Source organism: Symphalangus syndactylus, chromosome 19 (assembly GCF_028878055.3).
Source record: "Symphalangus syndactylus isolate Jambi chromosome 19, NHGRI_mSymSyn1-v2.1_pri, whole genome shotgun sequence".
NCBI classification, from domain to species: domain Eukaryota; kingdom Metazoa; phylum Chordata; class Mammalia; order Primates; family Hylobatidae; genus Symphalangus; species Symphalangus syndactylus.
In genome coordinates this window covers 81,237,104-81,252,352 of record NC_072434.2, presented here as the reverse complement: position 1 = coordinate 81,252,352, position 15,249 = coordinate 81,237,104, and the positions used below count along the sequence as shown (strand labels likewise).

General features: G+C 41.7%; 1 protein-coding gene across 7 annotated transcripts in view; it reads right to left on the bottom strand.

Annotated features, from left to right (window-relative positions):
* The window catches only part of MTR (5-methyltetrahydrofolate-homocysteine methyltransferase), a 138,130-nt gene extending 125,742 nt beyond the window's left edge, over positions 1-12,388 (bottom strand). For 5 of the 7 annotated variants that reach the window (XR_010114832.1, XR_010114831.1, XR_010114830.1 and 2 more), the window contains exons 1-3: positions 11,866-12,367; positions 4,048-4,262; positions 1,190-1,279 (exon numbers count right to left, since the gene is read on the bottom strand). Coding sequence is in view for 4 of the 7 variants with exons in the window: in XM_055233439.2 (XP_055089414.1) it covers positions 1,190-1,279; positions 4,048-4,262; positions 11,866-11,899 (339 nt within the window). In the remaining 3 variants the exon portion in view is untranslated. Of the gene's footprint in view, positions 1-1,189; positions 1,280-4,047; positions 4,263-11,865 lie in introns of all 7 variants that reach the window. The other 2 variants (XM_055233441.2, XM_055233442.2) reach the window with 2 other exon arrangements.
* Between the last annotated feature and the right edge of the window lie 2,861 nt (positions 12,389-15,249).

The window sequence follows — 15,249 nt, the reverse complement described above, 5'->3', positions numbered from 1 at the left end:
AGGCCGAGGTGGGCAGATTACCTAAGCTCAGGAATTCGAGACCAGCCTGGGCAACAAGGCAAAACCCTGTCTCTACAAAAAATACAAAAATTAGCAGGGCATGGTAGAGCAAGCCTGTAGTCCCAGCTACTTGGAGGGCTAAAGCAGGAGAAACACTTGAACCCAGGAGGCGGAGGTTGCAGTGAGCCGAGATCACTCCACTGCACTCCAGCCTGGGTGACAAAGCGAGACCCTGCCTCAAAAAAAAAGGTACAGCCACTCTGAAAAGCAGTATGTCAGTTCCTCAAAAAATTAAACATAGAATTACCATATTATCTAACAATTCGACTTCTGTGTATATATACAAAAAAATTGAATGTGGGGACTTGAATAGATGTTTGTATACACATGTATATAGCAACACTGCATATTCACAATAGCCGAAAGGTAGAAGCAACCCAAATGATCAACAGATGAATAAGCAAAACGTGGTATATACACACAATGGTATATTATTCAACCTTAAAAAGGAAGGAAATTCTGACACATACTACAACATGGATGAACCTTGAGGACATTACATTAAGTGAAATAAACTAGTCACAAAAGGCCAAATACTGTATAATTCAACATACCTAAGGTACCTAGAATAGTCAAATTCATAGAGACAAAGTAGAATAAGAGTATGCTGGGGCTGGAGTTGGGGGTAGAATGGGAAGGTGTTGTTTAATGGGTACAGAGTTTCAGTTTCGGTAAATGAGAAAGTTCTGGAAATGGACAGTGGTGATGATAGCACAATACTGTGAATGTACTTAATGCCACTCAAGTGTACACTTAAAAATAATTATGATAAATTTTATGTGTATTTAATCACAATTTTTAAAAAAGAAACTAAGGCTGCCTTCTAATACTTAAAAAGGCCTCACAATACTGTGTGCATACGGTCAATGATTACGCCTTTATCGACAGCTACTGCATAATAAGTATCATTTATACTTGATTATTACTTGCCCATAAAAGAAGCCAGTTGGAAAATGAATGGGCCACTGTGTTCACAAGCAGGAAGGATTCACACCATTTTCTCATCATAAACAACAGATAACTAGGCATTAGCTTGACTCTGCAGCTTCTAGTGCTTTACTCACTAGCAACTACCAATGCAGCAAACGCTCGTAAGCATCTTAGACACATGGAACAATGGAATGCTTACCAAGTGTTCAAGGCCATAGTCAGCTTGGGCAATACTAGTGCTGCTAAAAGTATTTGTTTCAATGATATCTGCCCCAGCCAGCAAGTATTCCTGCAACAAGAGATTATAATGTCAATTATGAGCTTTAGAGTTTCTTGTGCCCCCAGAATAAACATGCCCTTTTATTACCACCATTATCACCAGCTACCTTTTGACCATATACTAAGAGTAAGGCACTGTATTAGAAGGTAGAGATGCAAAAAGATGTAAGGATTTCACAGAAAGGCACGTGGTATGAATAAATAAACACGGAACTTGAATTCAGACAATGTTAACATGCTAAGGCTGGGCGCAGTGGCTCACGCTTGTAATCCCAGCACTTTGGGAGGCCGAGGCGGGCGGATCACGAGGTCAGGAGATCGAGACCATGGTGAAACCCCGTCTCTACTAAAAATACAAAAAATTAGCCGGGTGTGGTGGCGGGCGCCTGTAGTCCCAGCTACTCAGAGAGGCTGAGGCAGGAGAATGGCGTGAACCCCGGAGGCGGAGTTTGCAGTGAGCCGAAATTGCGCCACTGCACTCCAACCTGGGCGACAGAGCGAGACTCCGTCTCAAAAAAAAAAAAAAAAGAATTTAATCAAGTCCCTTAAACTCTCTGAGTCTCAGTCTCCTCATTCAAAAATATTATAACCCTACTTCACAGGGTAGCTATATGCTAATATAAGGTAACACATCAGCCAGCCATGGTGGCTCACGCCTGTAATCATAGCACTTTGGGAAGCCAAGGTGAGAGGATTGTTTGAGGCCAGGAGTTCAAGACCAGTCTGTGCAACATAGAAAGACCCTGTCTCTAACCAAAACAATACAAAAAATTAGCCAGGCATGGTGGCACATGCCCGTAGTCCCAGCTACTCGGAAGGCTAAGGCAGGAGGGCTGCTTGGGCCCAGAGGTTCAAGTGAGCCATAGTGGGCTAGAGTGAGCCACAGTGGGCTAGAGTGAGCCACAGTGGCACCAATGCACTCCAGCCTTGGTGACAGAGTGAGACCTTGTCTCAAAAAAACAACAAAAAGATAATGCACCAAATGTCTGGCACATAATGGACACTCAACAAATGGTACTTCTGTTCCCTTATCCTCTTCCTGCTTTGGCAGAACCTGATGCCCACGAAGAAGTATACCATCTCAGAAATCTCAACATCTGACCACAATTTTTCAGTCTACATCTCCTAGTATCTCTGAACAAGCGTCACATCCTTACTGAAACCTTGAAGATCTTGATGCTCCTTTGTGCTCTCTTCAAAACTCGTCTTCCTGGCTCCACTCCTTGGATCGTCTCAACCTCAATCTGACTAGCAACCTGGAATCCCGTGACCCCCTTGATTTTCCAGTACTGAATAAACCCAACCCCTCTTAAGTCAATGGACAATGCTTGCAGAAGCACTGGGAGATAAAAACCAAGATATGCACATTTATAGTAACAATAACAAACATCCTAAATATCTACTAATAGGGAAATAGCTAAATAAACTAAAATATATCCACTTTATTACATGCCATGTGACAGCTAAAAAAAACCTTGTATATCTACAAATACTGACATGGAAAGATTCTGCAAAGTATTGTTAAGTAAAAAAAAAAAAAAATAGAATGATATGTAAAGCATGACACCATTAAAAAAACATACACAGAGTACTATGAGTTTTCTACATATATATTCACTCACGTATACACACATACACATATATGAAAATGCATAACAAAAGAATCTGGGACGACACACACCAACTAATATCAGTGGTTATCTCTGGGGAAAAAAATAGCAATTTAGAGTATGGTCAAATGGGAATGTATTATCTACGAGATTTGTTTTATAAGAACTAATTTTTTTTTAAAAGAACAAGAAAAATTGAAAATAACTTAATGCCTAGGAATAAGGAGATTAGTTAAATAAATGATGATATATACATAGAATAGATTATGAAGTTATTAAAACCATGTTTCAGAATATTTAATACTTATGGTATATAAGTAAAAAATGCAAATTATAAGACAGTACGAAGCAATGTAATCCCAATTTAATTTTTTAAAATCCAAGTATAGAAAACTAGACTAAAATACGAAATATATGAATGATAGTTGTATCTTACAATTTTTTAATGGGTGAGCGCCGGCTTTCTAGTTCATAGACAGCATCTTCTCACTGTATCTTCACATGGTGGAAGGGGTGAATAAGCGCCCTTGAGCCTCTTTTATAAGAGCACCTCCTAATACCATCACACTGGGCATTAGGATTTTACATATGAATCTCATGGGGACACAAACATTGAGACCACAGCAGTGTCCTTATAAGAAGAAATATGAGAGTTTTTTGTTCTCTCTCTGCTCTCTGTCATGTAGATACAAAGACAGCTATCTATAAACAAGAGGGCCCTCACCAGACACAGGATCTGCTGGCACTTTGACTGTGGACTTCCAGCTTCCAGAACTGTGAGAAATAAATGTGTGCTTGTATAACCCAGTCTATGGTAACAGGTAATATAGCAGCCAAAGCTAAGATACCACCTTTAAGCATTTCTTCATCAGGACTGTTGCAGTAACTTAAAGAAGATAGTTTTCTAACCCTTATTTGTCCAGAATCTCATAGTTTTTCACTAGAGTTTACATGCCTCAAGGGCAGAAAACCTGCCTACCTCATTCCCTTATCCTGAGTGCTCAACACAATACATAACTTTTATTTGATGTCCAAAACCTGCTTTCTGAATAAATTGCCTCTTTCTTCTTTATTCTCTAGAGCACTCGGCATAGCAGTCTGCCCTGATACATGAAACAGCTTGCAGAATAACAGAATGAACACATACGGGAACCTGGGAATACTTTACCTTATGGATTTGGTAAATGACATCGGGCCGAGTTATACTTAAAATGTCATTGTTGCCTTTCAGTGGCCTGGCATGATCTTTAAATTCCTGACCTCGGAAGTGTTCTTCGTTTAGCTTCTGCCGCTGGATCATGGTCCCCATCCCTCCATCCAGCACCATAATCCTCTTCCGCAGAATGGCATCGATCTCATCCCGCAGGGTTTTCTTCAGACCTGCTTTAAAGAAAGTGAAAGTTTGACTTGAAAGAACGAAAGGTGAAAAAGATGTGTGAGGGAGGAGCTTTAGAGAAATTTATAATAATCTCCAATAAGGAGTAAATGGAGTTTATAAAAGATGCACTCATAACCCAATATAGGAAAATGCTGCCCAAAAAGGTCATTAAGTCATGACAATGACTAATACAAGATTGCACACAGCACAAAATCCCTGGTGAAGCACGAAACCAAGGTGAAGGTAGGCCATACTACTCCTGTTTTACAGATGAGGAAAACAGGCAATAATGGGCCAGTGATACAAGACTTTGCTCTCTTGTTAATTCTGTGCAGATACTCCCTAAATAAAATGATTTAGCAGAGATCATTGAAAACCATCAATAATTCCAAACTACTCTTTAAAATATTAGCTTTGACCTTCTCCCTCGCCTGTTGCCAGAACTAATAATGGCCTGCAAACAGAGTTTTACTCACCTCTACCCAACTATGAAATAGTAACCGGCTAACACCCTTGAACTTCTCAACTCTCCCCATGCTCCTTGACTTCTAATTCCCAGTCCAGAAAAGGGCCCAATGCTTACTCCTTCTAATCCTGCTTTCTGGTTTCTATGACCTACTGGAAAGCCACAAAACTACGCTGACCGGAGTCACTGAAAATTTGTAACATTCAGCCTCTTCTTTGGTTCACCTTTTCTTGATCTCCCTCAATATTTCCAACATCTGCTGTCCCAATTTCTGCTTTTTTTTTTTTTTTTAGCACCAAATCCTTTTCCTCCTCACTCCACAAGTGATTTCACCTAATCCCGTACAAAGAAGTCTTCTGCTGGAGGCTCCACAAATTCACACCCTCTCCACCTCAAAATCCTCTTGCAGTCTGGCTCACTCTATTTTCCTTCTTTCTGCACCTAAGGAAAAGCACATGATGACCAACACCTCCCATTGCTCCCTCATCTAGCCCCTCCCCCTCCCGCAGTTCCACCTCAGCAACCACCAATTTCTTATCTTTCTGATGTGGCTTCCTCCTCCACCACTGTCCTGAAATTACTTTCTAAAGTCACCAATGACCTTCTAAATATCAAAAACACCTGGCCCCAATCTCAGACCCAGCTTTTAAACTGTCCACTGGATATCGCTACCTCAACTACCCACCTGCCCCTCAATCTAATATTCAAAACCAAACTTGCATACATTCTCTGTCTCATCTCCTGATTTCTGTAAATGGCAACACCCTTCCCAGAAGACTAACCATAAAATCTCAGTATTATCTGACTCCTTATTCTCCCTGATAACCAACATCCACTTAGATCCCAAGCCTTATAGATTTGGCCTCTAAAATGCCATGCACAATGGACCCACCTTCCTCGCCCTGTGACAACCCCTTTCTTCAAGCCCTTACTACACAGGCCAGCTATCACCAATCCTCTCTGAGCTCTAGTTTGCATCCATGCAAATGAGATCATACATCTATGGAAGTGCCTTGTAAACTATCAAGTATCCTACAAAGGTAAGAGATCACCACTATACCCAGTCGCCCTGTGTTCCAATCCATCCTGTGCACCACTACCAGATTAATCTTCCTATAGAACAATTTTAAACCAGTTGCTTCCCCTGCTCAAACACCTTCAACAACTCCCTATAGCATATCAGAGTGAATATATGTTACTCAAAACAAACCATAATGACGCCAACCCTTCCTTCTGTGCTAAGAGGTGAGAAAAGCTCAAGTCAAATAGGGCTGGTTCTAAGCTATTTGAGCTCCTTGGAACTCATGCCTAGCAACACCAAGGTCAGTACTTGGCAAATATTTAATTGAAATGACAAAAAAGTGAGGGAAGATGAGAAAGAAGAGGCAAAGATAATTTAAAACCCAAACCAGTAATGTAAGTGTATTTGTAAGCTGGTATTGGGTGCAAACTTACAACTCTGCCTTGTCTTACTGTCCAGAGTCTCGAGAATACAATATAGGAACTGGGGCTAAATGGTGGCCACAGAACTATTTTGAGTGACTTTCTCCAAGTGGGCTTCAGGAAGGTGGCTCTAGTAACCTAAAAGAAAAATTTGCAATATCCAATATCTAGTTTCTGGGCACTATGTTTCTTTCAGGGTGTACTATTCCTTTCCAAAGCCACCTCACTGGCTGTGTTTATTGAACTCGCAGGTGAGATAAAACACTTCCTGATAAAGGAACAAAGTTAAGTTCCAATGATCTGAACAAAAGTACTTCAAGAACCAAACAAAATCACTTCTTGGGAAATGTGGAGAAAAGGTAGGGCTTAATGAAGCATGTACAATAGAAAGACTGGTAGGCATCAGGCAGTGGGCGTCATTTCAAGCTATAGTCAACACGGTAAATTCACATGTAGCATTAATTTAGGCACTCCAAGACGTGACTATCCTATCAGCCAATAAGCACACAGAATTAGAAAGGCATAAGCTAATAGTAGCAGGGTGTGAAAACCCAAGAAATCTGGGTTTTAGCCCCAGCTCCCCTTAGTAGCTATGGGATTTTAGACAAGTCCTCTCCATGCTTCAGCAAGATAAGGAAACATCAGCCCTGCCTTCATCATCGGAACTGTGATACTAAAATGAGACCACGTGTTAAGAACTGGACCTCTTAAGTCACACAAGTCATGAAATGAGACACTGGTGTTTGATGTATAGTAAACATCTGATAAATATTAGCTACTCTTATTATGTTGGTATTATTGCACAGCTAGGACTGAAGCTCTAAAGATTGTGTTCTATATATTACAAAGCTCAGTGGGCTGTGAAAAATCATGTAAAGCCTGAAGCTCTCAGTTGGTCACGTTGGGGCAGGAATGGCATATTTGCAGGTTTGGAAATGTCTTCTTTCAGTTGAGTGAACGAAAATACTCAGTGAAAGCTGTTAAATGTAGATAATTTCACATGAGGAATGAGAAGACAAAGAACTAAAGACTCTAACCTACATGCCCAGCTGAATCGCTTTCTTCTCAAAAGGATGTAGCTGCAATTCTCCCTGAAATGACATCACGTGAACTTAAGTGGGTGACTGAATCACAAGCCTAATGTGAGCATGGGGTGTGGCAGGGGCGAAATAGGTCATGCACGTGAAATTTCATATTTAAAAGGTATTCAAACTTTCTAGGGAAAAAAAAGGCAATCTTTTCCACAGACAGTGAAGTATGTCCTTTGGCATCAGCAAAATGATTCATCAATATCAATCAATATCCTATTATTTACATGTCCTTCTTCCTATCTCCTCCACTGAGCAAGTCCACACGTTTAGCAAATCTAACCACTCAGAGTGCCTCCACCCCTCCTCTCGTTTTCATAAAAAGTCTTAGTACTTTTCCATGGGGCCCTTACTGTATTCCCTTTTCAATCCAGAAATAATAAGCTTTGTTTTTGGACTTTAAGACAGTTCACTATTTACCATAAAACAACCCAGCCCCACACATGCAAATTCTGATATCTTGTTTGTTCAGCCACCGTATAGGCAAGAGATCAAAAGCTTTTTAAAAACATCTGCTTTGGTTTTTCAGAAACCTGACAAACTTATTGTATAATTTATGTGGAAGAACTTTATGACTTAGAATGAAGAGGAACTTCTTAAGACACAAAGACCAACCTCTTGATTTTTTTGAAAAACAATGAATTTGATTACATAAAAACCAAGGATTTCTGTTAAATGAAAGTCACCATAGACAAAAATAATAGACAATGGGTTGGGGGAAGATTCTTCAATGTCTAAAGCTAATTTGTTTTCTTATTGATTTGTGTTAGTTCCTTGTACATTCCAGAATGTAATGTACAATGTGAATTAAAAATACCTATAGACTAGAGTTTACGACAAAATGTATAAATATATGTGAAAAAGGCAGTCTATGGAAACAAGAGAATTGAGAATGGAAAATACAGATAAAAAGGAATATATAATAAAACACAGGAATTTTGCGGACTGAATAAAAAACTCCTATGCAACTGAGGCCCTTTAAAATCCATTACTCAGGCTGGGTGTGGTGGTTCACACTTGTAATCCCAACACTTTGGGAGACCGAAGTAGGTGGATCACTGAGTTCACAAGTTCGAAAACAGCCTGGGCAACACAGTGGCCTCATCTCCATAAAAAAACAAAAAGTAGCCAAGCCTAGTGGTATGCACTTGTAGTCCCAGCTACTAGGAAGGCTGAGGCAAGAAAACTGCTTGAGCCTGGGAAGTCGAGGCTGCAGTGAACCGTGATCATGCCACTGCACTCAGCTTGGGCAACAGAGTGAGACTATCTCAAGAAAAAAAAAAAAAAAAAAAAAAAAAAAAACCATTGCTTCCTCATTATCTACTTGCTTATTTTTTCTTTAGAGGATAATGTAAGATTTCCCATTTAGAGAAACTAAGAAGTCTTCCTTCAGAGAATCTGTTGGTATTAAGTGTGCACTATTTTTAGCCTTCTGTATTCCTCCAGCTTTTCCAGTAGGAGGTCATTTTTCACTGGCTTTCACTACCATTCTAATTCACCGGTTTCTAATTACTATGAGAACTTGCTCAAAAGAATAAGTCACCTTGACAATTCCTTCCCCTGGCAGAGTGGGGATCTACTGAAATGTCACTCTTCCATGAAGAACAACAACAACAAAATTGTATTTATCTGTATTCAGTTCATTAGGTCTAGAACATTGTGTATCTTTAACTACTGACTAGTCAAGTTCTAAATAAAGCAGATTCTTTCTGATTATCTTCCACAGTAAACATAAGAATATAGTTTTGCAGTTCCTTCATTTAGCAAACTAGTTATAACACTATTTCAGAAATATTTTTATGTTTAATGTATATAAGTATATGTAAATAACTGCAGTGCAGAGGAGAGTCCCAAGGAACATTCTTGGCTAGTGAGCCTAAGAGATCACACAGTATTTTCTCCAGTTTTGAGTGGATTTAGCCAATATATTTTGTGGGGGGGTTTCCCTGCTATTAACATCTTATTTTCTAGCTACCAATATTCTGATTCACAGCAAGTGTTCCAAAGAATAAACATGGGAATAAGTGGTTAAAGCCCTAGTCAGATTTGGAGGAGGGTAAATCAGCTAGTATCACCTTTAAGAACTAGCCTAAAGAACGACAAGATGAAGGCCTAAACAAATTCCTAACATGCGCATGTAAGTTATAAATTGCAGTGTCAAGAACACATCTCCTCTGAAGGTAAAATGACCCCAAGTAGGTCTGACTTACTTAAGACCCCTCTTTCCACTGTGCTAAATGGGGAACACATACAGCAAAAGTACATTTTTATTTTCTGCATTATAATCAAATGATCCCAATGCCTTCTCAGCACTGTCCTTTCTTTGCTTTATTAAAAACAATCTTACTACTGCCCTACACGTCACTTGCAAGATACTTCTCTCTTTCATTTTTGGATCTCTAATTTCTAGTTTGCACAGACTTGCTACACTTTGTTTTTTGGTTTTTTTGGTTTTCTTTTTTTTTTTTTTGGAGACTAAGTCTCACTCTGTCACCCAGGCTGGAGTGCAGTGGCACGATCTCAGCTCACTGAAACCTCCGCCTCCAGGGTTCAAGCGATCCTCCTGCCTCAGCCCCCTGAGTAGCTGGGGTTATAGGCGCTCGCTATAAACCCGGCCAATTTTTGTATTTTTAGTACAGATGGGGTTTCACCATGTTGACCAGGCTGGTCTCGAACTCCTAACCTCAGGTGACCCACCCACCCCGGCCTCCCAAAGTGCTGCGATTACAGATGCGAGCCACCGCGCCCAGCCTCTTTGGGGGCATCTCTTTGCTTGTGCAGTATTCCATTTTTAATATATATTATTTCCCCCTTTGATTTTAATAAGCCAGAGAAAAATCAGGCTGATACCAATTCACTGGATTATTTATTCATTCCTTCATTAATTACTCATCAATTGAGTTCCAAATAACACTCATAGTACTAAGCAAGAATGAAACCAAGAAACCTTTAGAAGCTGTAGTTAAAATTTTCTCCCAAGATGTATTTGCTAGCCCACCATCCTCCTTCCCCAGGGCACACAACCGTGGTCTGAAGTCACATTTAGTTTTAAGGCCCAACCTTGAGAATCAGGAATTCCCAGCTCTCCATTAAAATTTCATTAACATTGTACACCAGTAAATTACTAAGGGTTATTAGGAAGTTAAAACCTGATTCTAATCCCAATAAAAGTTGCTCACATAGACAGAAGCTGGACTACATCCAAGGTCTTTTCTAGGCGCAATGGCCTGATTCAGAACTTCAGAGGCCCTAGACTTGGTTAAACTCCACTCAGTGCTCAACTCTAGAAGCCAGCCTTGGGGTGAGGGGATTAGGCTAGATTCAAACATTCAACAATTTTCCTTTCATTTTCTGTTTAAAAAAAAGAAAAAAAAATCACTCACTATTCACAGTATTTTAAGTCTTCAGTGGCATTTTGCTCCTGATAATGACACCTAAATTCAGATGACAGGGAAATAACTTTACTTGTTTAAATTAAATGGGAAGGAGGAGGCCAGAAATCATGAGTAAAAGATGTTTTCCAAATAAATACATGATCTCCCTATGACCATTTATTAAATAAGATATAAATCTCTCATAGGGAGGTTTACATCTTATTTAATATATTAATTAAATATTAAATATAAATAAGATGTAACCTGTAACCTCATTACATCTTATTTAATATATTAAATAAGATATAAACCTCTCATAGGGAGGTTTATATCTTATTTAATAACAGCAGTGATGTGTTTCTCAGCCACAGTTCCACTAGTCTCAAGAACAATTATATCAGTCCCGTTATCAGAACCCAAGAATCAATAGTCACCAGTTAACCTCTGATAAATTTCCTTGTGCGTTACGAATTTAGTATCCCCGCTCTTCCTGAAGCTAAACATCCCCACTATGTCATAGGATATTTACTGTTTTGTACTTATCACTAATTCTCATTTCTACATCTCCTCACACGTTTTTACGGGTGTATTTGTCCACAGACTATAATCAGGCATGATCTTAGAGATCTAGAGCTCGTTATAAAGCTAACATTACGTTCAGTTCTTGTGCTAAACTAGCTTTTTCTCACTGTTGATCCCAGGGCCACCAACATCAGAATCACTTGAAATTACTACGTCCCATTTCGGTATGTGGAGGTGGGGCCTGCTCATCTATGTTAACATAGTGAGTCTATGCATACTGCAGTTTTGCAGCAGCGTGCGTAGAAGCAGAAAATAAAAAGTTCCATGTAGTAGTTTTAAATAGTTCTCTGAGTTTCCTCGCCTGTCTCGCCTGAACTTACTTTCGCAGTAGGTGCGCAATACATGTTTACGAATAAGCGTCACAACGTGCAAAAAAAAACTTCCAGAGGGCCCAGCTGGTTTATGCTGCGTCGAACTGGAAAGTTTAGTTACTGTGACGTTAAGAATGTGTTTCGGGGGCAAGGGGAGGAAGAAAGAGGGGAGCAAAACACGTGGCCCTCCGGGCTCCTGCGCTAAGTTCTAAAGGTGCCGCCCACACGCGGGGAAACACCGCCGGGCGTCTCCCGCCGCAGAAGGGAATCGCCCCACGGATTAGGAGGCCACAGCACGAGTTAAGAAACACAACCGAACCACGCAGACGGGGTCGCAGCGTTACCGGGTTGCGACAGGTCTTGGAGCGCGGGTGACATGCTGTCGAGTCTCCTCCTCGCGCAGAGGGCGCGGCGGGGAAGACGTGCTCTCCACAGGTGACGACGGCCAAGGGCCACGCCAGCCAGCGCCAGGCGTGCCTGCCACAGAAGGCCCGGGTCTTTTGACGCCTCCCGTTGGCTAGCGTCGCGGGGGGACTGCGGACCCCGAAAGCCCGCAGCGCCCTAGGGCCTCTCTCGGGGCTGGGCGCGGGACTGACTGGCAGACGCGCGGCGCGGCAACTGCTGGAGCACGTGCTTTCTTCCCGGGTACCCGGCCAGTCCTTGGTGTCGGTCTAGCAGCCAGACACGCGCGGCCAGAGGCGGAGTCGCGGGAGGGTACGGAAAAGGACCCCTGAGAAACCCAGAGAGGAGAACTACGTGGCATCCGGCTCTAAGCCTAGCAAACGTTTAGGGCCGTTCAGAGCGCCGTTAGGTCTGCGCTCAATCTGAGCTCGGCGTGGGAGGTCCCGCCCCTTCCGGCCTGTGATTGGGCTGTACGAGCTCCTCGCAGCCACATTGGCTGTCAATGTCAACCAATCACCTGCGGTTTGGCCCCGGGGGCTCTCTGGGAGATGTAGTCCCGCTCCTCAGTTTCCCGCGGGGGCTTTTCGCGTCTCTGTGCCGAAGATCCGGAAGTGTAAGCCGAAGTGGCCCCTCTAAGGAAAAGTCACAGCGCCAAGTTCGTGCTGATCTCGACACTCTGTGTGGTGTCGAGCCTGAAATTTTAGTTCCGTTTTGCTGTTGACTGGCGCTGGGCAAGACAGTTAACCTCTCAGTCTCCACACTCTATAAACAAGAATGATAGGATGGTAGTAATAAAAATTTTTTAGGGTTGTAGTAGGCGTTAAATGAGATCGTTTGACCGCGCTCTGAAAACTCCCAATTACCATATTGGGGTGTTAATTGTCACTTATTGACAGTAAACATATATTGAGCACCTACTATGTGTCAGGCATTGGGGTACACGCTTGGAATGCAAAATCAGACAAGCTACATCGCACCCTCACCTCCTTCTTGGAGGAGGAACTCACAACCTAGTTAGATTAATAATTGAACAGGGAAAAACAACCACATACATTTTAAAAGAGCTTCAGTATTCAAAGGGGCTAGGGAAAGGTTTCAAAGAAGAATCTGGGTCCTGAAGGAAGAGTGGTGCCAGGTAAGGTTGTTCCAGTCAGGAGAAGCTCCCTGTGTACAACACAGCACTTTAGAGAATTCTAAAATAAAGGGCAGCTCTGTAAGGCCAAGCATGGTAGATGTGAGAAAAAGCAAATTCATCTAGAAAAATCTCTGTAAGGCTGAGCATAGTAGATGTAAGGAAAAACATGCATCCAGAAAAATAAAAATTATAACCAAATTATGACGTCTACTAAGCTTTAAAAAAGGCACAAATTTGCATGCCATTCTCATTTTACTGTATGTAATTATACCTCAATTTTGAAGATTTGAAAAATTATTATAATGTGTATCACATTCTTACCAAGACCATCTTACCAAAGATGGTCTTACTTGGAAGGTAGGGGGAATGGAGTAGGTGAGAGAGAATGCAACAAAGAAGGGAGGGAGGAATGAGATGACCCGAAATAGCCAAAAATCTTAAGATTATAAGGGCTAGGGTGAGAGTGGGTGAGGGATAAACGACTACACATTGGGTGCAGTGTCCACTGTCTGGGTGACTGGTGCACCAAACTCTCAAATCACCACTAAAGAACTTATTCATGTAACCAAACACCACCTGCTCCCCAAAAACCTATTGAAAGAAATAAGTCTAAAAAAAAAGAAGAAGAAAAAGAGGAAAAACAGAAAGCAAAGTCTTCTATGCTGAACTTAATAAATTATTCATCCAGGCTTGATAAATCATGATGGTTTTCTCATATTTATTATTGTATTTATTCATTTCTCAACTCCTGAGTTTTTACCTGCAAAAAAAGAAGTAGTGAAATTTAACTGTGTAAAGATGCACCTGTTTAAAAAAAAATTATAAGGGCTAGTTGTTTGTTTGTTTGAGACGGAGTCTTACTCTGTCGCCCAGTCTGGAGTGCACTGGCACGATCTCGGCTCGGCTCACTGCAACCTCCGCCTCCTGGGGTTGAAGCTGGTTTTTTAATTATCATGTATCCCTCAAAGTTTGTTGACGTGTTTCTTGAAAAATGATCTTTCAGGCGCCTAGTCGGCAACTGTCCCCCTACTCACATTCTCTTACTGGAAATTCCAGGAGTTGTGTGCCAGTCCCTGTTTGATGCAAGTCATCAAAGTTTACTTTCTCAGCTAAAACTGACCAAATTCTGTATTTCTTAAAGTCATAAAAGAGTAACAAATAAGATTAGAGGAATACATAGTGCCTAAAGGGGCAGTGAATTTCTAGTACAAAAACGCAATTTAAAGTTCCAAGAATACTGTATGGGTTGCAATGTGTCCCGCTCAAAGATATGTTGAAGCCCTAACTTCCAGTGCTTCAGAGTATGACCCTATTTGGCCCGGGAGAGTGGCTTACACCTGCAATCCCAGCACTTTGGGAGGCCGAGACTGGTGGATTGTTTGAGGCCAGAAGTTCAAGACCAGCCTGCCCAACATGAAGAAACGCCATCTCTACTAAAAATACAAAATTAGCTGGGTGTGGTGGTGCATGCCTGTAATCCCAGCTATTCAAGAGGCCGAGGCAGAAGAATCACTTGAACCCGGGAGGGGGAGGTTGCAGTGAGCCGAGATTGTGCCATTGCACTCCAGCCTGGGCAACAAGAGTGAAACTCCGTCTCAAAAAAAAGAAAGAAAAAAAGAAAAGAAAAAGAAAAACACAAAAATTAGCCGGGTGTGGTGGCACATGCCTGTAATCCCAGCTACTGGAGGCAGAGGTGGGAGAATCGCTTGAACCTGGCAGGGTGAAGGTTGCAGTGAGTGGAGATTGAGCCACTACACTCCAGCCTTGGTGACAGAGAGATACTCAGACTCAAAAAAAAAAAAAAAAAGGCCGGGCGCGGTGGCTCAAGCCTGTAATCCCAGCACTTTGGGAGGCCGAGGTGGGCGGATCACAAGGTCAGGAGATCGAGACCATCCTGGCTAACACGGAGAAACCCCATCTCTACTAAAAATACAAAAAAAAATTAGCCGGGCGTGTTGGCAGGCGCCTGTAGTCCCAGCTACTTGGGAGGCTGAGGCAGGAGAATGGCGTGAACCCGGGAGGTGGAGCTTGCAGTGAGCCGAGATCGCGCCACTGCACTCCAGCCAGGGAGACAGAGAAAGACTCCGTCTCAAAAAAAAAAAAAAAAAAAAAAAAAGAATATGACCTTAATGACCCTATTTGGAAATAGGTTTGTTGCAGGTTAGTTTAGTTATGAGATCATCATCCAGCA